Genomic DNA, 24035 nt, shown 5'->3' on the forward strand with positions numbered 1-24035 from the left:
CACAGCCAAAGGGGCACCTGTGCCAGCCTCACGGAGGTGGCAGGCGGTGACGGTGATGTGCTCAGCTGCCGACGGCGGGTGCTGTGCATTTTGGTCCCCTGGGACCTCGGGGCAGGAGCCGCCCCGACTGCAGAGCACATGGTGGCTCCTCCTCTCCCAGCCACAGCAGGCGCGGGCAGGGCCCCCAGCTGGGCACCACCCTGCCAGCAGCCAGGACGGTGCCTTCCCCTGGATCTGGCCTCAGGGAGGCAGGGCGGGTGGCTGGCCCCATGGCTGCTCCTTGGTGGTGCCCAGCGGGGGTGGGGGGGTGTCAGGGACCAGACAGGCCCTCAGCCATTCCCCAGGACAGGACAGGTCCAGCCGGGGCAGGGCTGGCGCTGAGGCGGGTGGAGGCGGGGCCTTGGAGGCGGGCGTGAGGGGAGGCTCAGCCTCGCCTTCTGTGCAGGACGCAGGTGCTGGCAGGGCTGTGGCCAGGCCCTGCACTCGGGCCAGGGGGCTCCGGGACCAGTGGGGCTGCACCAGCCTGCCCTGAGCCACAGCCCAGCTGATGGAGCAGGAAAGAAGGGGGTGGGGAGAGCTCTGAGTGCTGCCTGCCTTTTCTGCTCCGTTGCCATGGCAACAGATGGCGGTTTGGCAGGAGAGAGGAGGGGGAGGGCTTTGTATGAGGCAGCTCTGGGTTTAGAGACCAGCTGGGGATCCTTCAGGGATAGGGGTGCGGGGGAGCTGGCCGCCAGGCTAAGAAGCTCCTCTCTTGGGGCCCCCAGAACAGCCCCCAGTCCCCTGCAGGGCAGGTTTTAGATGCAAACCCATCTGAGCTGCCACAATGGCCAACTGGCCCACTCGCCCACCCCTCCCTCTCCTCCTTGCTCCCGGGCCAGAGGGCTGGGAAAGAGGCCACTGCCCCCACCTGGACAGCCCTCGAACCTGGGTCAGTGGGCAGAGTGGGGGCTGCAGCTGGGCAGTGGGTTGGGGAGAAGGCATGGCTGGGGCACAGCAGCCTCACTCACTCCTGTGCGGCCAGACTGCAGGGGCGCCCACCACTGGCACTGCCCTGGGAGGCCATGGCCCAGGCGCTGGGGGGGATGGGGGTGGAGGTTCAGCCTTCCCAGGATGGTCACCTGATCACACAGAGCCTGACCCCTGCACCCCAGCTCCGCTCCCACCGCACCATCCCTCCTCCAGGCCAGGCTGGCTCTTCCTGCAGAGGCAGCTTCCCCTATGCTCTGCCCGTTATTCCTGTGTGAGCGTTTGTGTGTGTGCACAACCGGGAGTCTGCACGTGTGGAGAGTGTGAGTGTGTGGAAGTGTGAGTCTGCGTGTGTGACTGGGTGTGTGCGCAGTGTGAGTCTGTGTGTGCGCAGGACTGTGTAAGAGCGTGAGTTCGTGTGTGTGTGTGTGTGTGTGTGCATGAGTGTGAGTGTGAGAGACACCCTCCTTCCCACTGGAAAGCCCTGGGCATGCTCACCTGCACCCAGTGAGGCGGAGCTGCGAGGTTCCCAGGCGGGAGTGCTTGCACCTGAGCTGCGTCCTGGGGCCTGGCACCCGTGGGTGTGAAGGCTGCTGGCCACCTGCCCAGCCCCTGAGGGCCAGGCTCACCAGTCTGACGTCCGGAGTGGGACGGGGTGGAGCAGGGATAGTGCTGCTCCTTTAGCCCAAGGCTGTGCCTGCGGCTTGTGCTGCCATCTCCCCGCGCCCCGGCCGCGGGCACCGCTGGTCTTGCTGAACGTGGTCACTGTGCCTCACTGCCCAGGAGCCTGCGACACCCAGCCTGCTAGCGGGGAGAGGGGGCGCTGTGGCTGGTTTCTCTGTGGCACCGCTCCCCTCCCTGCCTCTTACCCCAGCTGTGCTGACATCTGACCCCCAACCCAGATGTGGGTCCTGGCCCCCAGCTCCATGATAGAGACGCCGTAGGCCGGGAAAGGCGTGGGGCATCCGGGGCCTGTAGGCAGGGGCTCAGCCTTTTCTGGGGCTTGTATCCCACCATCTGCTGTCCCCAAGCCGTTGCCTTTCTGGGCAGAGCTGGTGGGGGCCAGGAGGGCTCCTGACCTGAGCTCGGGGTCAGGGGGACCTGCTGCACCCTCACTCCACCAGCCCCTCAGGCCATCTCTGGAAACTGTGGTTGAGGGGCAGGGAGGCTCACCAGTGGCTGTGACCCTCCTGAGAAGGTACAGGGACATCCTGCCCAGGACACACTGGCTGCTGGTCCCAGCCATGGCGATAGGCAGGGAGAGGACATGGCCACTTGGAGTGAACGAAGCCTTAGGGAGACACCAGGCTGAAGGCTGCAGGGGAGAGGACATTGCCAGGGACACCAAGGCCAAGGGCAGACCCAGCCAGTGGTCAATGCTGCCTGGCAAAGGACTGGGGCCACCTTGTTGGCCAGAGGCTCATCTTTGGGGCCTGGGGTATGAGTGGGGCTGCCCTGGCAACCTGAGGGGACATGTGCCCCACCCCTACTGGCGGGCCCCCTTGGAGATTGGGCCCCTCCCTGGGGGCTGGGTGCCCACCTCACACACTGGACCCCAGAGAACAGCCAGGAGGTTGTCCTCGGGGCTGTCTCTGGCTCCGGCATGCTGGGCTTTGTCTCCGTCTTGGCGAGAAGATAGGGGATGGAGAGAGGGGATGTCGACCTAGGCTGCCCCCCCCACACACACACACACCCTAAGGGTCCCATTGTGTTTGCAGCCCCATCATCAGGCCTAACACTGACATGCTCTTTAGGGTCCTGCCTCCCTTCTTCCAGAGGTTTCCAGAATGTTTGGAGATCTCGCCTTGCCCCTCCAGGCCCCCTCTTGTTAAGTGGATTCAGTAGGAGGTAAGCACAGGGACCTGAGTCTGTCTGGGGCTGGGCCCTGGCCCCAGCTCAGCTCCTCCCAGGGCCCCACACACCTGTCCCGGCCCCTCCCTCCCGGAACTCCACGCTCTGCCTCCTCCATCACCTGGGCAGCCAGTCCTCTGGGACCCGTCCTCTCCACTTCCCTCTCTGAACATGCACCTCATGGCAGCCTGCTAGGGCCACCTCCCAGGCACCCTGCGCCTCCCCTGTTCCCAGCTGTATCTGTGCTGGAGCCCACGCCAGCTGGGGGGGCGAGGGGGGGCGGTGGGCAGGTCGGCCCCTGTGACGGAGCCTGCAGACCTGGGTGCTTGGTGTTCAGCTGGTGCCCAGCACCTCGCCCCTTCTCAGCTTTGACCTTGGAGCCTGGCCTGAGTGTCACTGGGAGGAGGAGGGTCTGTCACCCACAAGGGATCACAGCCCCCACACCCTCACCCTCTTCACACACTGGTTCCTGGAAAGTGAGTTCTTGACCCTTGGGCTCCGATGGGTGGTTCCTTCCAGCATCTTCCAATTGGGTGCAGAACGAGGAGCTTTGGGGGATGCGGGGGGGGGGGGGGGGGATGTCTACTGGCTTTCAGGGAGGCTGGTTCACGCCCCTGAACACTGCCTTTGGGCCCCACAGCTGGGTCTCTCCCTGGTGCAGTCCCAGGCTGCCTCTGGGGAGCAGTGTATAGGATTGCGGATGTATGTAGTGGCTCTCATCCAATCTTTACCACAGCAGGAGAGGGCATCAGGACGCTCCTGGGGCTGGAGGGGCCACATGAGCCCCCACCCCAAGGCGGGACAGGGAGCCAGGCCTCAAAGTCTGGGCCCTGACCACAGCCATCCTCCCACCCCCGTCCTGGGCTGCAGAGATGGCCGTGGGTCCTGGAATAGCACAGCGTTACGTAAGGAGTGCCAGAATACCCCTCCCACCCCCTCCATCCCTTTCTCTCTTGGATCTAGGGCCCCCCGGGGGGAGGGGGGTCCTTCTGTCTGGGAGAGGGGACTCTGCTGTCCTGTTTGGGGGCTGTGGAGGGAGGGCAGGGAGCTCAGCAGAGGCAGCCCAGCGGCGGTAACGAGTGTGAAATAGTTCAGGGCTTAATTAATTTAATTTGAGAGGCTCCTTTTCGGAGCGGGAACGGTCGCCTCTTGGGAGACGCACTGCCGCCTTCCCCTCCGCCTGCCTGGCGCGGGTGGGCGAGGGAACAGCGGAGTCTCTACCGAGAGGGCGCCCAGCCCCTCGCTCTGTCCCCTGCTCCCGAGCCCTCCTGGGGGCTCTCCTTCCCACCCGACCCCGGAGGAGGGTGTGTGAACCAGGAGCCGGGGTGGCGGTGATGGAGGGGTGGGGGGGCAGTGCCACTGCAGCTGCGGTGGGCAGGGCTCCCCGAGAGCGGAAATGCGGGCGCGCTGGGGAGGATTCGTGGAGCAAAGCTGGGGGCCGGGCGCAGGAGCCAGGCGTTCCCCCCTCCCCCAGGAGGAGGCGAGGGTTTGGGGAGGGGAGGCTGAGAACTGGGGCACCTTCTCAGCCCGCTGAGCTGGGAGGGAGCTCCGCGGGGCGGGGGCGCGGGGAGGACTCCGCCGGGACCTAATGAGGGGGAGCGAGCGGCGCTTTGATGTCTGCGCACCCCCCCGCCGCCGCGGGCAGTCTGATCAGTGTGTCCCCTGCGGGGCGGGTTGTGCGGGCGGCCTCGCAGCGGCCTGTGCCTGCGGAGCCGGGTGCTGTGCTGCGGAGGGTTTGCTGTGGGTCTGGCCGCCCCCTGGTCTGGGACCCGGGGAGCCCGCGGCGGGGGGGGGGGGGGGGGGCGGGTGCTCGCTGAACCCCAGAATCCAATCCGCTGGCCCCGCTTTTCGGGTTCCGGGCGCCAGATCCGCCCTCTGCCTGCGAGGAGGGGCTCTGAAGCGGGAGGAGCGCGGAAGGGGCCCGGCCCCGGGCCCAGGAGGGGAGAGAGGGAGCCCCCAGGCTTGGGCTGGGTGAGGGCGGCTCTTCCGGCGCCTGGGCGCCCGAGTCACTGGTCTAGGCTTCCGGCCGCTCCTTCCAGTCGGAGGGAGGGTGTCTTGGGTGGACAGGTTATCCCTTGCTTCGTACCCCCGGACTAGAAAGGCTCGGGTCTAGGCCTCAAGCCCAGGGAACAGCCGGGGCGGGGAGTGGCCGCAGGAGGCGCCCCAGGAGCGCCGGCGCCCCACAAGCTGCGGGCCTGGAGCAAGGCCCCTGCGCCCTGTGGGCGGGGCCGCGCAGGGCCCTGTCCGTGGTGCTGAAAGCTGCCCCGGTGCCCGGGCTCCCGCAGACCGGCCCGCCCTTAGTTGCTCTGGGAAATGAACACCATGGGCCCCTGGGCTCTGGATTTCGCCCCACTTCCTTGCCCGGAGCGTTGTTAACTCCCTAAGCCTGTGCGCAGGGGCGAAGGGGCGGAGTTCGTGCCCGCACCCACTGGGGCAGCGACAGGGCGGGGCTTGTGCCGGCTTCCACCTGACCGCTTGTGCAGTGGCGGGCACGTGCACCTGGGTGCCACAAAGGCTTGGCCAGCCTGCCTCCCTCGCTGAGAAAGAGCAGGGCTGTTGTGAGGATCAGCATTCCGCAGAGGGTACTTGGGAGCCTTAGTTCTGACCAGACATTGCTGGAACGGGTAGCCCCATCCAGGCCCGGACACTGCGGGAGCCCACGTGCCCCCGGGTCAGCCATGGCTCCAGGCTGAGGGGTCTGCAGCCCACAGGCTCAGAGCCACCCCTTCCGGGGTCAAGCAATGGTGAGAACCAGCTGGGCCTGCACTGTGGCTCCTTCAGAGGCGGCCGAACCCACAGTCCTGCCCTCAGTGTCTCCTGGCTGGTGCCGGGTGGAGAGCCCACTTCCTGTCAGGAGCCTGCGACACACTTTTGCTGGCTGAGGTGGCATGGGCGGCAGCTTCCATCTCAGTGAGCCACCTGATCATAAGTTCTTTGACCAAGTTCCCGGGGGATGAACAAAACGTCCTGGGAGTTTTCCGATGAAAGGAAACCCAAGGTAAATACTCGTGTGAGTTGAAAATGCCTACACTGGGCTCCACAAACGGCCACACACCTGGTCGCTGACACATGGAGCCTTGTTCCTCCTGTTCCAGAAGCTGGAGTCAGCGGGCTGGTTCTCCCAAGGCTGTGAGGGCGAAGCTGTCCAGGCCCGGTGCCCAGCTCCCCAGCTTCGCCCTGAGTCCGGGTCCCGTCTCCGTCTTTCTCCTGGAAGAACTCACTGCGGTTAGGGCCTCCGAGTGCAGGGATCTCATCACCCAACTCCGTAAACGAGGTCACGTGCAGGCAGTCCAGGGACTAGGACTTGGACACACCTTTTTGGGGCCACACACTCCATTTGTGGTTGGGACCCCAGGCGGATCCCTCAGTGCCTCCAGGGGCTTACGAAAGGCTCGGCCATCATCCGGAGCTTGGTCATCTGCCCGTGCCTTCCAGCAGCTGGCTGTCCCCTCCATTCCTCACTCCAGTCCGGGCACAGGAGGAGCTGGTCCTGGGAGCCAGGCAGGCCCTGGCTTTCCCCCAGCAGCTGACTCCCCCACTCCTCTCTCACTTGAGGGGAGCTGGCCAGCAGGCAGGGGGTGGGGACTGAGAAAAGGCAGTGGTCTTGCCACTGCTGCCAGGGGGGCCGCTGGGCCCACTTTAGTGAGGGCAGAGCAGGCTGGTATGTGGGTCCTGGCCTGGGCGTGGGGCTGTGGTCCCTGTGGGGAGAGTGTCCTCGGCAGCAGCTCCTGGAACACTCAGGTCCCAGCATGGTCAAGGGCAGCCGCAGGCTGTGAGCTCCAATCCAGGTCGCTAGGCAGAGGCTGTTGGGGGTGGAGGTCTGGGCCGTCCTCCCTGCAGTCCCGTGGCCCTCATCACAGCGCTGCGGCTGCCCCTGCCTGCTCTTGGAGACTTCTCCCTGGTGCCCACGCGCTGCCAGCCCAGAGGAGGCCGTACTGGCTCGGGGCTGCCCACTCTGCTGACTCACTTTTCCAAGAGCCAGTGCAGTCATCCCTCCGGGCAGGAGGGGTGTCTGCTTCCCTTGGCCGCAGAAACTGCCCCCCAACCTCCCCACAGTGAGGCTCGCGAGGCGGCGGAAAGTGGGTCACTGTTAGCTGTGCTCGTGGCCCCGGGGAGCTGGCCACACGGCCCCAGAGGGGAGCTGTCAGCGGTGCTGCAGGACAGGGAGTCTCTGACCCAGGACTCAGTGGCCTCAGAGTGGTCCCGTGAGCTTAGTGGCAGGACCTGGGAGGCCGCCCTGCTGCTTCTTGGCTCTGAGCTGGGACTCTGGCACATCCTGTCCCCCATAAGTCTCGGGGTGCTGCCCTCTGGTCACCCGCGCCCAAGGACCAGCTGACACGCAGCCCGGTGCCTAGTGGCCTGTGGTGCTGAAGTGCGTGGCCCAAGGGAGGCCAGGGCTTGTCTGTGACGGGGAGAGCAGGACCCACTGGAGGAGGGGCAGGGCTGTGGCTGGAGGGGGGGGGGAGGGATTGGGGGAGGGCTGTGGCGGGGCCAGCCAGGGGGTGATGGGACCTCTTCTAGGCTGTCCTGGGGACGTGTGGGGGAGAAAAGAAGGGGGAGATGAGAGGCAGGCTTGTGGAGCTGAGTGAGAAACAGGGCGGCCCAGGTCTGCCCTGTGCTCCTGCAGGCCTGACTCCAGGGCCAGCCCTCTCCTCCAGCGGGTCCCACGCCCACAGCGGGCGCGCAGGGAGCCGTGGTCTGGAGTCCAGGGATGTGAATGGGAAAGGGCTCTGCCGGCTGTGGGGGAGCCTCGGCACCCGGGGTCACCTCACAGGACGCTGCCAGCAGGGCCGGGCGGCTCCCAGGTGCCGTGCAGAGGCCCCGGGTTGTGTCTCAGGGTCACAGGGCTGGTGGGTGTGGGTTTCCATTGGTGAGGACCTTCCAGGCCGTGTAGCAGCCGGAGACCTGCAGGGGGAGGTCCCAGGCCGCCCCGGACAGGACCAGGTCAGCTTCAGGGAGGAGACACCAGAAGCTAAAAGCCCTGAGGAGTGGAGGCGGGAGGGGAAGGGGGTCAGGCCGCTCTCCACACGGCTATTAGCCTCCGGGGTACGAAGCCCTCGCCGGACAGACTCACCTCCAGCCACAGAACCTCCTCCCGCGCCTGTTAAGGGGCAGCTGAGAGGAGCCGGGGGGGCCGGGATCGCGGGCCATCTATGAGGAGCTGGCCCAGGCAGTGGGCTGGGAAATTCTGCCCTTTAGGGGCAGTAACCGTAGGAACCGCACCCCTGTCTTCCTCACCAGGGAGCGGCCAGCACTCGGAAAACCCCTCTTCCGAGCACACCAGCCGCGCGGACTGCCGCGGCGCCTCCCGCAGTGTGACACGGCGTGCTTTCCTCTCCCCCTGTGAGCCTGTGTTTGCTATAAAGGCAATAATTAGAGATAAAACACCAATTGGATAATGAGCCTGAGCACTTGGAGGGCTGGGTGATTAGGGCGGCTGTGGCTTCCCCAGCAGGAGCCGCCTGAGCTGCAGCGACTCTGGAGGCTCCTGCGGAGACGCCCCCCGCCGGTCCCCAGGGTCGGGCAGGACTGCTAGGACCCCCCCACCCCCACCCCGAGACTCAGCTGTGGGCGACCAGGACTTCCAAGGCTGATCGTCCACCACGGAGGGGCCCCTCTAGGCTGGACTTTGAGGGATGTATAGGAGTCTGCAGGACAGGGAGGCAGCAGGTGAATGAAAATGAAATCAGGAGGAAGCCAGGACAGCCCCCAGCCATGTGTCCTGCCGCCTGTGCCCCTGCCCACGAGCAGCTCTGAGGGTGCCCACAGCGTGGGGCTCATCCAGGGCACCTCACTCACTGTGCCCTCTGTCCTTGCCACCTTTCTGGACACCAGCTGGTGACACAGCCACCGCATCTCCCTGTCTGTGAAACGGGTGCGGGTGTGTTCCGCTCTGCAGACAGCTGTTGTCTTCGGCGGCTGCACCGTCTAGCTTCCTGCTTCCGGAGGGTCCCTGGCCCTGCTCTGTTGCCCTGTCAATGTGAGGCCCCAAGCTTTCTCTCTGGAAGCAGGAAACCCCCCACTCGTCTGTGACGCCTGCTTCTAGGGACCCCGAGGAGTGGGAGTGCGCTGGTGCGCATGTGCCTCCTGCACAGGCCGGGCGCGAACCAGCGTCCTCCGGTCCTGCTCTGTCCACCTCGGTGGTGTCACAATGTCCACGTCCGTCCAGGAGCTGCTGACCGGCCGTAACTAACGTGCACTGTCGGGGGACATGCCGTTGTTCACATTCTGCTCCATGGACAGCCCTGCAGAGCTGGCCCACGGCCATGCCGCCTGTTGCACGCCCCCGCCTCTGCCCCGCGGAGTCTCTCAGGAGCCCACCTCGCCTGGCATCCGCCCTGGGCACTGAGGACTCTCTCAGGGTAGTTGGTGGCCTTTGCTTCCTGTCACCGCTGTTCCCTGGCCCCTCCCTGCTGCCCTTCCCGGCTCAGCGAGCGACCCTGCAGGCATCGGAGCCTCAGGGCCCCACCTCCGGGCCTCGGGGGCACAGCCTCATCTCTTGGCCACAGCAAGGCAGCGGCAGCTGGAGGAGGCCTCCCTGCCGGAGGCTGGGAGAAGGCGTGGGTGCGGGACATACCGCAAAGGGCTCCCGAATTGGTAACAAACTGCCCCCTCCCAGTGTGAAAAGGGGCGGAGACAAACCCGAGCATCCGGGACCTGAGGGGTCTGGGTGAGATGACAGGGAGGAGGGGCCTGAAGTGAATGACAGTGTGGTGTCCCTCAGCATCCACAGCGGGCAGTCCTGACGTGGTCTGCATCCCTTAACACAGCCTCCGTCCCGTCAGGCTGTGATGCCGGGGCTAACAGGCCCCCCAAATCAGGAAGGGGAGTGCGGGGTGTCTGGGGCCCGAGGCCACAGAGCAGTCTGGCAGGGGGCAGCTGGCAGGGGGCTGGGTGCTGCTGGGAGGAGTTGGAGAGGCAGGCACCCCGCTCTGCCCACATGACAAGGGGGCCAGGGTCCTTGAAGTGTGGCCAGGAGAGCAGTCACCGGAGTTCCCCCCAGTGGGGGCTCCGGGGCAGACGGTGCGAGGCAGGCTGAGGTGTGCTGCCCTGCATGGCCGTGGGCCTGGCCTGCTGCCTCGGTGCCTCTGTCCAGGCTGAGGAGGTGGCAGGGGCTGAGTGTGCTGGGGGGCGGGCCCTCCTGGGCCTTAGGGCACCCAAGCTCCCCTGCTGGGGGCATCTAGGCAGCTGAAGGCCTGGGGGCAGGGCTCAGCGTCACCCACATGGGAGTGGGGTGTGACCAGGGAGTGTGGGAGGGCAGACAGTGGCCACAGGAGTCCAGCTCGAGGCACACTGAAGGGCCAGGGTCGGGCAGAGGCCAGACTTGGAGTGAGGGGCTGTGAGTGACATCCCTCCTGGCCAAGCCCTCCGCCCGGACCACTCCGGGGTTAGGCACGGCTGGGGGTCCTCCAGGCGCTGGGCGGGTCTGACAGGCCTCTCCCCCCACAGGCCTTGTGAAGCTGGGGATTCACTGTGTCACGTGCCAGAAGGTGGCCATCAAAATCGTCAACCGGGAGAAGCTCAGCGAGTCCGTGCTGATGAAGGTGAGCCGAGGGGGCAGGCGGGGCGGGGGGCGGGGGGGGGGGGCTGGCCCCGCCATCAGTGCCCCAGGCCGGCCAGGGCCCCTCTGCGGGGGAGTGAGCCTGCGTGACGACCGCACTCTGCGTAGGTGGTGCGGGCCGGGGACATCAGCCGGGGCCCCTCTGGCTGCTGAGGGTAGAGAGGGACTTGGGTGGGTTTGCCTGGGGAACCCCGAGGACCCGAGGTGGGTGATTTTCAGGGGAAGTGGCAGCTGCTTGGATGGATGGGGCAGTGCGGGGGGGCAGGTGGACGCTGACCCTGCCTTGGGTAGCACTTGGCTGAGGTCCTGGACTCCGGCTGGGACTCTGAGATGTCCAAGGGGAGAGACAGCAGCTGGGGGAAGGAATGGGGCTACAACGGGGGCCCATCGCCCTGAAGGCTGGCAGGGACCACATGCAGCTGGGCAAGGGGCCCGAGGCGGCCCTGACCCCGGGAGGCTGTGTGTGACGCTGGGTAGGCCGGGCCACCTCACAGCGGGGAGGTCCTGGGCTAGCCTGGCCCTGCCCCAAAGCCCCAGCTGCACCCAAGAGCCCTCAGCCGTGCCCCGAGGGGCTGGGGACACCTCCCCTCTGCTCCCAGCAGCCGAGGCTCCTGGGGAGCGTGAGGCCAGGGCCCACGCCCCACAGGCCCTCCCCCCCCCCCACAGGCAGGCACGTTTGGGCGTTGGATGGACGCAGGGCCTCCAGGGGTGGAGCCCGCGTGATGCTCTCCCCCTCCGCAGGTGGAGCGGGAGATCGCCATCCTGAAGCTCATCGAACACCCGCACGTCCTCAAGCTGCACGATGTTTATGAAAACAAAAAATATTTGTAGGTATTGCTGGGTCTGGAGAGTTGGGGTGGCCAGAGTGAAGGCCGAGGGCCCAAGGGCGGGTAGACGGGCAGTGGGGCCCGGCAGGGCGGCCTCAGGAACATCACTGCTCCTTGACCAAACACTGGGACTCACAGAGCCACCACCTGAGCCACCGTGGGGGACAGGGCTTCCTGGAGGCATGGCTGGAGGGGGGGAGGGGGGTCAAGGGGCAGGGCCATCTGGGTCTCATAATGGCAGGAACGGCCCAGCTCGTGCTCAGCAGGATGGATGCGGAGCTGCCCCATGGGGGCGCCTTAAGGAGCAGGGACGCTCCCACATGCCTTAGGGGGGCTGGTGGTGGTGTTGGGGCCCGTCACCGGTGAGCCGCAGGAACCGTGACAAGGGCACCCACCGGGGACACCCCCACTGGCTTGAGGGCACTTGTCTTGCAGCATCTTGGTGACGTCCCATGAGTTTGGGGGGCAGGCAGGAGCGGGGGCAGACCTGGTCCACCTCTCTGCACAACGTGCAGGACTCCGGTCACCTCCCTGTTTCTGGGGAGGTGCTTCTGAGGACGGACACGCGAGGGCGAGGGGCAGAGCGCCCGGCTGAGGAGGCCGCCTGGGGGAGGGGCAGGAAGCAGGGAAGGGCCTAGGAGGACAGCCCGAGGAGGGGATACAGCTAGGGCAGAGGCTGGTGACGGGAGCAGGATGCCTATGACGAAGGTGGACAGTGGGCAGTCCAGGTCCTGCGGGGCCAGCCCCCTCGCAGTGGGTCAGAAGTCCCAGGACAGCACAGGGAGCCTGGAGGCGCAGTAGCAAGTGGGCTCACGTGCGGGGCACCTCCAGCCTGTGCTGTGCTTTGGCTTTCCCGTTCCCACCTGGGTGCCACCCAGTGCCCCCTGGCGTGCCTCCAGCCCCTCCCCCTGACAGACTCCTTATGCCCTGAGGGTGCCCCTCACACACTGACTCTTTGAATCCTGCAAGACCAGCTCTGCAGACAGCTGGTCCCCGTGGCCCACACACTTCTCTGCCCCTGCTCCGTCCTCTCCTCCGTCCCTCTCCCTCCCACACGCCACTGCTGCCCACTAGCAAGTCCTAGGGGAGTCTGCACAGCCCAGTCCAAGCTCCTCTGAGGCCCCACAGGCTTCAGCGCCCACGAGTCCCAGGATCCCCAGCCCCGAAACCAGCCCCACAGGCTCCACCAGGGGCTCGTCCAGAGGCTTCTCCTTCGTCACCTTCCGAGGGCTGGGGTCTCCCCGCCACCACCCCAATGTCTTTCCGCCCTCTGCCTCCTGACCCTTCTCGTCCCCCACCCCCTTTCCCACCTGCTGGCCGCGGCTCCCTGAGGGTCCGTGTCTGATTTGCCCCCTGCTGGGGGGGGGGCCCTAACCTGGGCTGGGCAGGGCCTGGGAGGGCCACTCCCCGGCTCCTTGAGGGTCGTCAGCAGCCATAGTGCCCCACTAACCCTGGGCCCAATGCTCCCGCAGCGGGGGGCCCCTGGAGGCGGGCTTGCCCGGCGTGGGGGAGGTGGGGAGGGGGTCCTCATCCCGAAGTGGGCCAGCAGCGTGAGCACCCACCTGAAGCCCACCCGTCCCCGCAGATACCTGGTGCTAGAACATGTGTCTGGTGGGGAGCTCTTTGACTACCTGGTCAAAAAGGGGAGGCTGACCCCCAAAGAGGCCCGCAAGTTTTTCCGGCAGATCATCTCAGCGCTGGATTTCTGCCACAGCCACTCGATCTGGTGCGAGCCGCCCCCACGTGACCCTCCCCTAGGGGTCCCGCCCCTGCTGACGCCCCTCTGTTGCCCCAGAGCAGGGGTGCGGGGAGCCGGGAGGGAGAGGGACTCCCGCTCAGGAGCGAAGGGAGCACGCGGTGCGACCTGAGACCCAGGCCCTCCGTCCCAGACCTGCAGCCGGCCGCTTCCGATTGGCTGCCTGTGACATCACCGGGCCGTGCTGCCATTGGCCGGGCGCCGTGTGGGTGGAGCTTGGGGGAGGGACCCAGGTCAGCCTCCGCCGCCTCCCTTCCAGCCACAGGGATCTGAAACCAGAAAATCTCCTTTTGGACGAGAAGAACAACATCCGGATCGCGGACTTCGGCATGGCGTCCCTGCAGGTGGGGGACAGCCTCCTGGAGACCAGCTGCGGGTGAGTGGGCGCCCCCGGCCACCCGCCATCCGGGCACCCGCGCCCTCTCCCGGCCACCGCCAGTGCTGCAAGGCCGGCGGGCGGCTCAGTGCTGCGGCCCCATGGAGGCCGGAGTGAGTGGTCTCCGAGGCCCCAAGCCCCCGTCCAGCACCTCACAGCCGGGGCTGCAGGCAGGACCCGGGCTCTGCTCCTGGCGGTGGCTCGAGGTGCGGCGGGCCCTGGAAGGCCGGCGGGCTGGCCCCCGCGGCGAGCAAGCTGGTGCGCCAGCCTCCAGCTCTGCGCTCGCAGCGGCGGTGCAGGGTTGGGACCCCAGTCCGTGGCGGTCCTTCCTCTGATGCCTGCCTTCGTGGACCAGACTCCTAGGCGGGGCTCCCCCCTGAGTAAGGGGCGGGGCGGCAGCAAAGCCCGTTAGGCTCCTGGTGGGGCCTCCTCTGGGCGGTGTGTGCTGGGGCGTCGGCACCTCTCAGCGCCCACCTGCTGTGGCCGCGGGGCAGCCCGGAGGTCATGGCGGGGCGGACAGCGGGCCCCGCCTGCGCCCTGACTGCTGCTTTTGCCTTCAGGTCCCCCCACTATGCCTGCCCCGAGGTGATCCGGGTAAGTAGTCACCCCCCGCCCCAGGGACCTCACCCCGCCCTCGCGGACCCCGGACCCTCCACCTGGGCCCCTCTCTCTCCACGGAGCCAACCACAGCGCCCCCCGCAGGGAGAAAAGTACGACGGGCGCAAGGCGGACGTGTGGAGCTGCGGGGTGATCCTGTTCGCGCTGCTGGTGGTGAGCCCGCCGCGCCCGCACCCTGCTCCGCCCTCCCGTCCGCCTCTCCCCGCCCGCCCCTCACCCGTCCGTCTCTGTGCCGCCTCTGCCGCCCCTCCGCCCAGTCCCCCGCCCCGCGGTGACCCCGTCCCCGGCCGGCAGGGGGCGCTGCCCTTCGACGACGACAACCTGCGGCAGCTGCTGGAGAAGGTGAAGCGGGGAGTGTTCCACATGCCACACTTCATCCCGCCCGACTGCCAGAGCCTGCTGCGCGGCATGATCGAGGTGGACGCGGCGCGGCGCCTGACGGTGCGTGCGGGCGCAGGGCGGGTCAGAGGGTGCGGGCCTACACTCCCAGCCCAGGCTCAGGGCCCCAGGGGCGGAGGTTCCATCTCCATGCCACCGCCCTGGGAAGGAAGACCTGTGCCTGCGAGTGCAGGGAGCCCGGGATGTGCGTGAAAGCACAGCTTTGTGTGTGCATGTGTGTGTGTACACAGTTATGAATGTGCATGTGTGAGAGTGCATGCAGTTGTTTGCACGTTTCGTAAGTGTGAGTGCCTCTGTGCAGCACAGCAGTGTGCACATACATGTGTACACAGGTATATGCACTCATGCACATGAGAACCGTTCATAGGTGTGTGTGCCCTTGCATGAGTGTCTGCATAACTATTTAACAGGTGTGTGCACATGCACAGGTAGTGGTCACATGTGTAAGCATGTGCCCAGGTGTGGACGTGTGCATGGACATGTGGGTATGTGCACAGGGGCCTCCTGCAGGCTGTATCCAGCAGGTGTGCCTGGGAGACCAGCATTCACCAACTCCAGCACTGCCCCTCAGCCTCCAGGCCAGCCTGGCAGTGGGCTCAGCTCACCATGACACTGACCATGGGGGGGGTGATGTTCTGAGGAAGAAGCCCGTAGGCAGCCAGGGCTTAGCTGGTACCAGGATGTTAGGTCCCCAGGGCAAGGGCAGCAGGACTCCCCTGGACTGGTCTTTCCTGGGACAGGGGTGGCCTGGTGACCAAGAGGCCATCTCCCAACCGCCCCGATCCAGCTGTCCCAGCTGGTAGAGAGGCTCTTGGAGAGCGGGCCTCTGAGCCCCCTGCTCTCCCCTGCACCCCAGCCCCTGCCCGCACGTGGGCCACCCTGGCTGCCTTCTGCTCTCCTCCCTCAGGCCTCCTCCTCTGAGCCACCAGGGGTCCCCTGCTCCTCCCCATCCCTGCAGCCCCCACCATCCCCACCCTCCTTTCCCTAGACTGGCATTTCCTCTCCCACTGGGGAGGCAGGTCAGGGGGCTAGTCTGGAGCCTCTGGGAACGCAGCCCCTCCCCATTTCCCTCCATCCCCACCCTCTCCCCTCTCCCCCCCCACCTTCCCTCCACGTCCTCACCCTGCCATCCCTTCATCCTTCCCCCTCCTTCTCCCTCCCCTCTTCCTGCTGGCTATCTTCCTCCACGGTGGTCCTCCCCCGCCCCCCAGGTGCTCCCAGCTCCTGCTCCCTCTGGCCTCCTAACGTGGGCTCCCTGCTCCCTCCATACTAACTTCCTGTTTCTCTCTCTTGTAGCTAGAGCACATTCAGAAACACATATGGTATATGTAAGTAGCTTTTCCTCCCACTCATCGCCTGCTTTGCCTGTCGCTGCAGCCGGAGGGCCTGCTAGGGAAGGCGGGGGGGGAGGACCCAGCCCAGCGCAGGCCTGCCCCAGCCTCAGCCCAGCGCTCAGGGACTCCCGGCATGCCTGCGCTGGGCACAGCGGCGAGCAGGAGGTGTGCAGGGGCTGGGACAGGGAGAGAGCAGGACTCAGGGTCCCCAGGAAGGGCTGGGGGGGAAGGAGCCTTAGGCCTGCCGAGATCAGTGACCCCTGGCGGTGCCCTGTCGTCCACAGAGGGGGCAAGAACGAGCCTGAGCCAGAGCAGCCCATCCCCCGAAAGGTGCAGATCCGCTCGCTGCCCAGCCTGGAGGACATTGACCCCGACGTGCTGGACAGCATGCACTCGCTGGGCTGCTTCCGAGACCGCAACAAGCTGCTGCAGGACCTGCTGTCGGAGGAGTACGTCCCACGCGGGGCCCTGCAGGCAGCAGTGGGGATGGTGGGCGTGCGAGGGAATGCTGTGGCCCCAGGGCTACTGTCCAGCAGCGGACACCGTGTTTGCTGACCCTTCTCGGCTCCCCCTGGCCCCCCAACAGGGAGAACCAGGAGAAGATGATCTATTTCCTCCTCCTGGACCGGAAAGAAAGGTACCCCAGCCACGAGGATGAGGACCTGCCCCCCAGGAACGAAATAGGTACAAGGTCCCAGGGCAGCCTGGCCCCACACCAGCCCTGCCAGATGCCGTAGGCCGCCTGGCCTGACCCCTGTCTGCACACAGACCCTCCCCGGAAGCGCGTGGACTCCCCAATGCTGAACCGGCACGGCAAGCGGCGGCCGGAACGCAAGTCCATGGAGGTGCTCAGCGTGACGGACGGCGGCTCTCCGGTGCCTGCTCGGCGCGCCATCGAGATGGCCCAGCACAGCCAGAGGTACGTGCCTTCGGAGGGGGCCCAGTGCCCTACCTGCTTGTGCCCTGGCCTGGTCAGTGAAGGCACCCCTCCTGAGCTGTGCTGGCCTCACTCTGCGCCCTGGCCCTGGGGCTGGGCCGGCTGCACTGGCTGCACGGGCTGAGCTGGGCAGGGCTTTGCTTTGTTGGCCTGGGCTGTTAGGCCATCCTGGGCTAGACTGGACTGGGCTGAGCTGGATTGGGCTGAACTGAGGTGGAATAGACTGGATCGTGGTCCAGCTTTGTTCAGGGCCAGCAGCCTAGCAGGCCTGTCCCCTCTTAACCGCTGGTCCCGTGTTGGGTTCCCTATGGCTGTGCAAGGGCATGGAAATGGAATTCAGGGGGAAGGTGGGCAGATTAGACTGTCCCAGCAGATCCCCTGGAGGGAGCAGCCGTCAGGCCCACAGCCACAGCTGTGCGTCCCTTGGCCAGCCCTCACCTGGCGCTGTTAGGCTGAAGTTGAATGTTCTTGCTCAGAAGTGGGCTTCAGCTGCCTGCCCTTACCCCTGGGGAGCAGCGAGAGTACCCAAACAGCCCCAGCTCTCTCTGGTCAGCTGGGTGCTCAAGCTGGCCAAGCCTCCAAGGAATTTACCATCAAACGGGAACCACAGGGCAGCCGGGCCACCATCACGATTCAACTGGGCTGATGGCCCACAGCCCCCTAGTGGTCCTGGGTCCTGCCCAGGAGATCAGGCTGGCTCAGCCTCTGGCCTAGGGTCCCGGCCCTCTGGAGCCTCTATCCAGGTCTCCAGACAGCTGTGGCCCACCGCCCACAGACTCTGGCACCGGGGTGGGGCAAGTGCTGGCCACACTTCTGCCCAGTGCCACTCCTGCCCTGATTGTTGTGGGCACACCTCTGCCCAGCCCAGCTCCCCAAGCTCGGCCCTTGGCTTCTGGCTGGAACCCCGCGGGACTGGCTGAGTGCTGACCTGGCCCTCCCTGCCCCAGCCTCCCCACACCCACCCACCCCACCTGCCTGGGCCTGGGCTAGGGGTTAGGCGTGGGAGGCCACCCCGCCGTGGCTTCTACTCTGCTTCCCAGGCCTGGCTGCCACGGGTGCTGGGTGCTGGGTGCTAGGGTGGGGTTGGTGTGACCCAGCCTGAGGGTCACCTGAAAGCCCCTTCCTCCCAGCACTTCCCAGCCCAGCCCCTGGGCTGCCTCCTCTGGCCATAGGGTGCTGAGTGACAGCGGGCCTCCTGCTGGGGCTGATGCTGAGTACCCTGCAGGCTACCAGGGGGTGCTGTGCCCTGGAGCTCTCCGCTTGTGCCCCTGGCGACTGTGTGCCCTGCGCACAGCTAGGAGCTGTGTGGCCTGGCCTCCAGGCCGTCTGGCGGCGCTGTGGCAGTAACTCTGTTTTCTCGCTTTGTTCCCGCTGTAGTAAAGCAATGTTCAGTAAAAGCCTGGATATCGCTGAAGCCCACCCCCAATTCAGCAAAGACGACAGGTATACACCCTGCCCACCCGCCCCGCCCCCAGCCCCCCAGGCGACTCGGGCCTGGCGGCAGGGCTGGGCCTGAGGCTCTGGCCTGCTCCCCTTTGGCAAGGGAACCTTCCAGAAGCCGGGGGAAAGGCTGGGTCAGGCCAGGCTGAGGCCCAGGAGGAGTGGGCTACTGGGCAAGGCCAACGGCCAGCCCAAGAGGGGCTGGGAGACCCACTGTGCTCTCCCTGCCCTGGGCCCGAGGGGTCGCAGGTGTGAGGCCCCATCTGGCCCACCTTGATGTGGCCGGTGGTGGTCCTGGTTAACCGCCCCTTGGCCAGTGCTGTCCCCTGGGGCCACCATGCTGCCCACTAGGGCCTGAGGGGAAGTGGCAGCCAGAGGCGGCTCGGCCATTCTGAGCCCATTGCAGCCTCCCAAGTTGGTGGCAGGAGGTGTGCTGGTCACACCTGGCCTCTGTGAGCCCCCTCCCCTGCTCCTGCAGGGCCCACTGCCTGAGGGCAGCATGGCTGGCCTGCCCTGTGGCCCCCCCTGGTCACGCTGCCCCTGCTTTTCGGGAGCAGGCTTTGCCCTGTGTAGGCAGCCATGGCTGGGCAGGAGGGCGTGTGGATGGCTCCCACCCCTTCCTCCCCTTGCTGCTCTCAGCTCCCTTGTACCAAGCGACAAGCTTGCACTAGCTCAGTGGAAGGCCCCAGGCACTGGGCCTCAGTGTGGCTGCTGGGGGGCACCAACTGGGACTCGGCATCGGAAAGCTTTGGCTGGGGGACTGGAGCTCCCAGCTCCGTGCCTGGGTCAGGTGGGGGAGGACGGTCATGGCCATGGGCCCCAGCTCACAGGTGCTGGTGGAGTGGCCAGGAGCCAAGGTCTGGCCAGCATGGGCTCCATTCCACCCCCCAGGCCCAGGGGCCAGGCCAAGGTGTGGCAGGCGAGACCCCTCCAGGCCATGCTGGCCAGGTGGGCAGGCGGCAGGGTAGCCACCGTTCCCTGTCCGCTCCTAGGGCTGCATCAGCCCCGTCCCATTCCTTTCCCTGAAGGCCGCAGGTGTGGTAAGTCCCTGCAGGCCGTGTCTGCCCCAAGTGCGCACAGCTGTGTGCCTGTACCGGCTGGGCGCCCTGGGATACCGTCTCTCCAGCCAGGCCCAGGCTAGGCCTGCAGGCCCGTGTGGCCTGTGGTGGAAAAGATCAGTGTCCTCCCAGCCTCGTCTTGCCCAGGCCCTGGGCGTGCAAGTGAGGAGAGGGCCAAGGGCTGGCCTGCTGTGGGCAGCTCTGGACCGGCAGGTGGGTCGTGGGTACCAAGGGGCTGGCTAATGCCCAGCTGTTGGCCCTGGGCAGCACAGCCTTGGGGGTCCGGTGATTCCTGGCAACTGGAGTGTGGAGAGGGGCCTGGCACAGGCTGGTTCAGTTTCCAGGAATCTGCAACCTTCCTGCTCCCTTTGCCCACCTGAGCCCCCGCGGACACTGGCAGAGGACTCCAAGGCTGCACCATGGGGCTCCGACGGGGTCCCAAAGAGGCTGCAGGATCTCTCCTGAGGACAGGCGGGTGGGGACAGCAGGACCGTCCTGGGCACCCAGGCCGCCTGTGGCCGTCTCGGCTGAGCCCCGCTCTGCACCTGTGTCCGCAGGTCCCGGTCCATCAGCGGCGCCTCCTCAGGCCTCTCCACCAGCCCACTCAGCAGCCCCCGGGTGAGTGACGCCCCTCCGCTCAGGCTCCCTCCCCGAAGGCGCGGGAGGGCCGGGCATTCCCGCCGCTGGGGACCACGCGTGGTGCTGCTGTTCGGCGGCTCTGGCTGCTCTTGCTAACTGCACGTTTTTTTGTTTTGTTTTGTGTGTTTTCTTGTGTGTTACTTGTTTTCTTTGGTGGCAAATGCTCTGCCCCCACATGCCTGCACCCGTGGGTCTTCCTGGGGCTGTGTGTGCATGTGGGTGGGGGCACGGATGCATGTTGACTCCTGCATGGCGGACCCGCACTCCACTCCCTGCCTCGGTGCCTGCCCTGTAGCCCGTTAGGAAATTTGTCCTGCCCCCCCCTCCCCCTGAACTCCCCTTCGTGGCCTGCACCCTGGCCACCTCCATGGAACCTGAAGTCTGTCAGAGCACCTCTCGGCCCGGACACATCCTCCCTCCACAGGCCGCCCCGCGGCCCAACCCCAAGACCCAGACCTTGCCAAGCAAGGCCAAGCTGACCGACAAGCCTCTGCAAGGCACCAAGTCCAACCCGTTCCCAGCCAGCACCCAGGCCCGGCACCCTGTCCCCAGCGGCCTTGGCCCCCAGCTGGCCCCGCCCCTGGGGCTGGCCCCTCTGCCTGCCCCCGCCCGGCTTCCGCTCACTGGGACTGAACCGAACACTAAATCTGTCCCCACCATACAGGTGACCCCTCACCCCTCTCCAAGGGGCAGTCCCCTCCCTACCCCCAAGGGGACGCCGGTGCACACGCCCAAGGAAAGCCCGGCCGGCACACCCAACCCCACACCGCCGTCCAGCCCCAGCGTCGGAGGGGTGCCCTGGAGGACAAGGCTCAACTCCATCAAGAACAGCTTCCTAGGCTCACCTCGCTTCCACCGCCGGAAACTGCAGGGTGAGCTCAATGATGGCAGGCACAGGTGGTGGGCAGGGCCTGGGGATCACTGCCCATCCTGGCCAGCAAGGCAAGTGGAGCCAGGCCGGGGTCACCCTGGATCATGCCTGGGTCTGCTAGACTGACACAGGCCTAGGCATCACAGATTTCCACTATTTACCAGCCTGCTCAACCTGTGCCCGGGCCCACACAGTATAGACTTGGCACCCAGTGGGCACAGCCTTGGGAACCCTCATGGAACCCTTGCTTCTCTTTAGCCCAGTGGCCTCCTCAGTACGGGCTGCTGGAGGCCCAGGGAGGAGAGGCGGCCACTGGGTGGGTGTGGACATGATGGTCAGGAAGCCCACAGGATAATGGAGGTAAGCCTGCGCCTGTGTGCTGGCTGCCGAGGGTTGGTTGGCACTGCCTGGCTAACTGGGCTCACAGCCAAGGGGTGAGGCGTGGGGCCCTGTGCACACACCCAAGGAGAGCCCAGCCAGCACACCCAACACCTGGAGGGACAGCAGGACTGGCTGAAGGCCAGAGCAGGCCTAGCTTGGTTTCAGCTCCCAATGGCCCAAGGCTCCCAAGACCCCCATCAGGAAGGTGCCCATAAACAGTATGAGGGGGCCTGTGGGAAGGCATAGTGGTCACCGCACCTTCTCTCTCTGTCCTTCCTGTGTACACAGTCCCGACGCCAGAGGAGATGTCCAATCTGACCCCGGAGTCCTCCCCAGAGTAAGTGGCCCTGCGTGAGTAGGTGGGTGCTGAGTGCCAAGAGCACCAGGGAGCCCCGGGTACCCTCCCACATAACAGGTCACAGAATCCACAAGGGCTTCTGGCTGAGCATCCCAGCCCACAGGTCCTTCTCCCTGTGGCCCCTGCTGCCGCTGGTCCTCTCCTCCACCTCCTGCCTCAGCCACCTCCTCTCCAGTGTGGGCATCTCGGAGCCTCCTGCACTTTGACCACCAGGCAGGGAGCAGGGCCTAGGATGGTAGGGGAGCCGGTAGGGGACAGTTCAGTTCTGCTTGAGCCACAGCCTGGGAGAAGGGCCTATGCTGGCTGGAGGCAGTGCGGCATAGCCACTCCTCGGAAGGACCACTGCACACTGGCTGAGCCCTGACCTCCACACAAGGGAGCCACAGGGGTCCGGCTTGCTCACACTTCAGACACAGCATCTGCCCTGGATGTGCTGAGCGTGGGGAGGCCTTCAGGAATGGTCTGGGGTGCCTGCTACTGGGGGGTCCACCGGGGTGGGGTGCTGGGCAGAGCAGAGCCCAGAAGGTGGCCAGACGTGTCGGGTTGTAAGGATGGAGGATCTCAAGGTGAAGTCACAGTGCAGGCCAAGGAGGGATAGTCAGCAACAGCCTGCAGGAACACGCGTAGGAGGTGGCCTTGGCCAAGGCCAGGTGCAGAACAACCCTTGGATCATTGTCACACGAGAGAAGATGCAGGAGCTGTTGGAGCAATGGGGAAACAGCCACACACACCCTGCAGGTCTGCGTACGGAGATGCCCCACACTCAGGGTCTCTAGCCAAGGTCCGAGAGACTTGTCTGAGTGCCTGCCCTCCGGGGCCTCAGCTCCCTAGTCCGCGGGTGGTGGTGTGAACAGGAAATGCGGTGTAGACACAGGGCAAGGCACAGGGGCTGCACTGGCAATGAAGGCAGCAGGGCCAGCTGTTTGAGGGAGAGAAGTTGTCATTGTGCATGTCGCAGGTGCGAGCCCTGAGCTGCTGGGTTAGGGGGCTCTGCAGTCCCACTGGTCACATCCCTTCAGTTGCCATTCTCTGCTGCCCTGAACAGCCTTCCCAAACGTACTTGCAGTGTAACTGCTGGATTTTCAGGGAATTTACAAAATCACACACTGTCACGTGCTGTAGCTGATGGCCTGTGCCCCTCCATTCCATTGAGGCCCGTGGGGCCTGTCCCTGCACAAAAGCCTGGTAGGAATGAGCAGGTGCAGATGTCCCTGGAAGTGGGGTGCAGTGAAACCCCCAGCGCCTCCTGCACAAGACATGCTCCTGGTCCAGGACATTCCACCTGCAGCTTCTAGGAGCCCTGCACCGGTCAGGGTCCCCCAGGAAACCAGGAGGTTGCAGGTGGATATGCACATGAATGCTGGCGGGCCTGAGACGGGTCAGCAGGCGGGAGATCGAGCTTGGGTGATGGCCTGCAGGACCTCGCTGGTACCAACTACCACGTTAGTGAGATGTCTTTTAAGAAGCAACACCCAAAGTTGGACCAGACAGGCCAAGTTGACACCTCGACCTACCATTACAGGCCTATCCCCACACACGCTCCACCAGCCTTCCCAGGTCAGCCAGGCTTCTTGTAGATCCGGGACTGTTTTTGCCAGATGCCAAACACTTGGTGTCAAAGTACAAAAAGCCAGTTTTCACTGTAACTCTTCTGCCTTCATCGAGAAGAAGGATGAGCTGTGGGCTCCAGGCCCGGCGTAGACCTGGGTGCCACATTCTGCAGCTCGGGCCAGCAGCCCGCACTCGCTCAACACGACAGACAGCCAAGGAGCTGAGGTGGCTGAATGAGGGCGTGGGGTCCTCAATGTTCTCTCTTCACGTCTTCTCTGGGATTCCTGAGCCGGGCTGACGAGGGAGGACAGGGACTCTGTTGGCAGGTGGGTTGGTCATTGTCACTGCAGCTGAAGAGCGGCTCTGGAAATGGGCAGGAAAAGGAAGACGTCACACAACCAGGAAAACTTGGCCATGCCCAGGCCAGTGTAGGGTGCCTTGGAGTGCCCTACTAATGCCATGGGGAAGCCACGCCTGGCTGCTGCTCCTCATCCCTGGACGGGTAGAGTGTCCATGTGTCTACACTGTAGCTGCAAGGGAGGCAGCGAGAAGGCGGCGGGGGTACGCCAGTCACCTATGGCCGCATGACAAACAAATCCAACACATACACTGTGAACGGTGCGTGCTTGTCCCCTCGGTGGTCAGGACCCGCCACGCGCAGCTGGGTGCGTGGCTTTAGGGGTGACAGGCTGTGGCCCCTCGTGCTGCACAGGTGCAGGAGCTGCTGTGGGCAGGATTCAGGTCTCCACGGGCCTCTCACCAGTTGGTCCGGGAGTCAGACTTTGTGGCCCGGTTTCGGAGATGACTTCCACTTTCCCACATTCTTCTGTCAGAAGCTGGTCGCCGGCCCACCCACACCCTAGGGAGGGCCACACAGAGGCCACTCCATGGGACTGGAGCAGCAGGGAGGGCCACCAGTCCCTGAGGGCAGAGACACAGAGGGTGGCCTGGGGAAGCTGAGGTTGCCCCTCCTCTGCGCCACGTCTCTGCCATTTATAGCAAAGCGAGGTGCCTGGCCTGCCCCAATCCCACCCCAGCTCCCGCGTGCTCCTGCTCCCCTCACAGCCCTCCCTGCGAGGGGCCCATTTTCCTCAAGGAGACTGTGGGATGCC

At 65.6% G+C, this 24035-nt stretch overlaps 1 protein-coding gene across 15 annotated transcripts in view; it reads left to right on the top strand.

Moving 5' to 3' along the window:
• Positions 1-24035, top strand: part of BRSK2 (BR serine/threonine kinase 2) — a 45235-nt gene that overhangs the window by 15293 nt on the left and 5907 nt on the right. For 9 of the 15 annotated variants that reach the window (XR_004986194.2, XR_004986195.2, XM_036427276.2 and 6 more), the window contains exons 2-16: positions 10267-10361; positions 11120-11205; positions 12791-12931; positions 13221-13337; positions 13898-13931; positions 14040-14108; positions 14250-14396; positions 15651-15682; positions 15973-16137; positions 16275-16372; positions 16457-16607; positions 18003-18068; positions 19681-19741; positions 20427-20634; positions 21303-21351. Coding sequence is in view for 13 of the 15 variants with exons in the window: in XM_036427276.2 (XP_036283169.1) it covers positions 10267-10361; positions 11120-11205; positions 12791-12931; positions 13221-13337; positions 13898-13931; positions 14040-14108; positions 14250-14396; positions 15651-15682; positions 15973-16137; positions 16275-16372; positions 16457-16607; positions 18003-18068; positions 19681-19741; positions 20427-20634; positions 21303-21351 (1519 nt within the window). In the remaining 2 variants the exon portion in view is untranslated. Of the gene's footprint in view, positions 1-10266; positions 10362-11119; positions 11210-12790; positions 12932-13220; positions 13338-13897; positions 13932-14039; positions 14109-14249; positions 14397-15650; positions 15683-15972; positions 16138-16274; positions 16373-16456; positions 16608-18002; positions 18069-19680; positions 19742-20426; positions 20635-21302; positions 21352-24035 lie in introns of those variants that run through there. The other 6 variants (XM_036427278.2, XM_036427280.2, XM_045577631.1 and 3 more) reach the window with 2 other exon arrangements.

The sequence above is a fragment of the Pipistrellus kuhlii genome, unplaced genomic scaffold, assembly GCF_014108245.1.
Source record: "Pipistrellus kuhlii isolate mPipKuh1 unplaced genomic scaffold, mPipKuh1.p scaffold_m20_p_9, whole genome shotgun sequence".
NCBI classification, from domain to species: Eukaryota; Metazoa; Chordata; class Mammalia; order Chiroptera; family Vespertilionidae; genus Pipistrellus; species Pipistrellus kuhlii.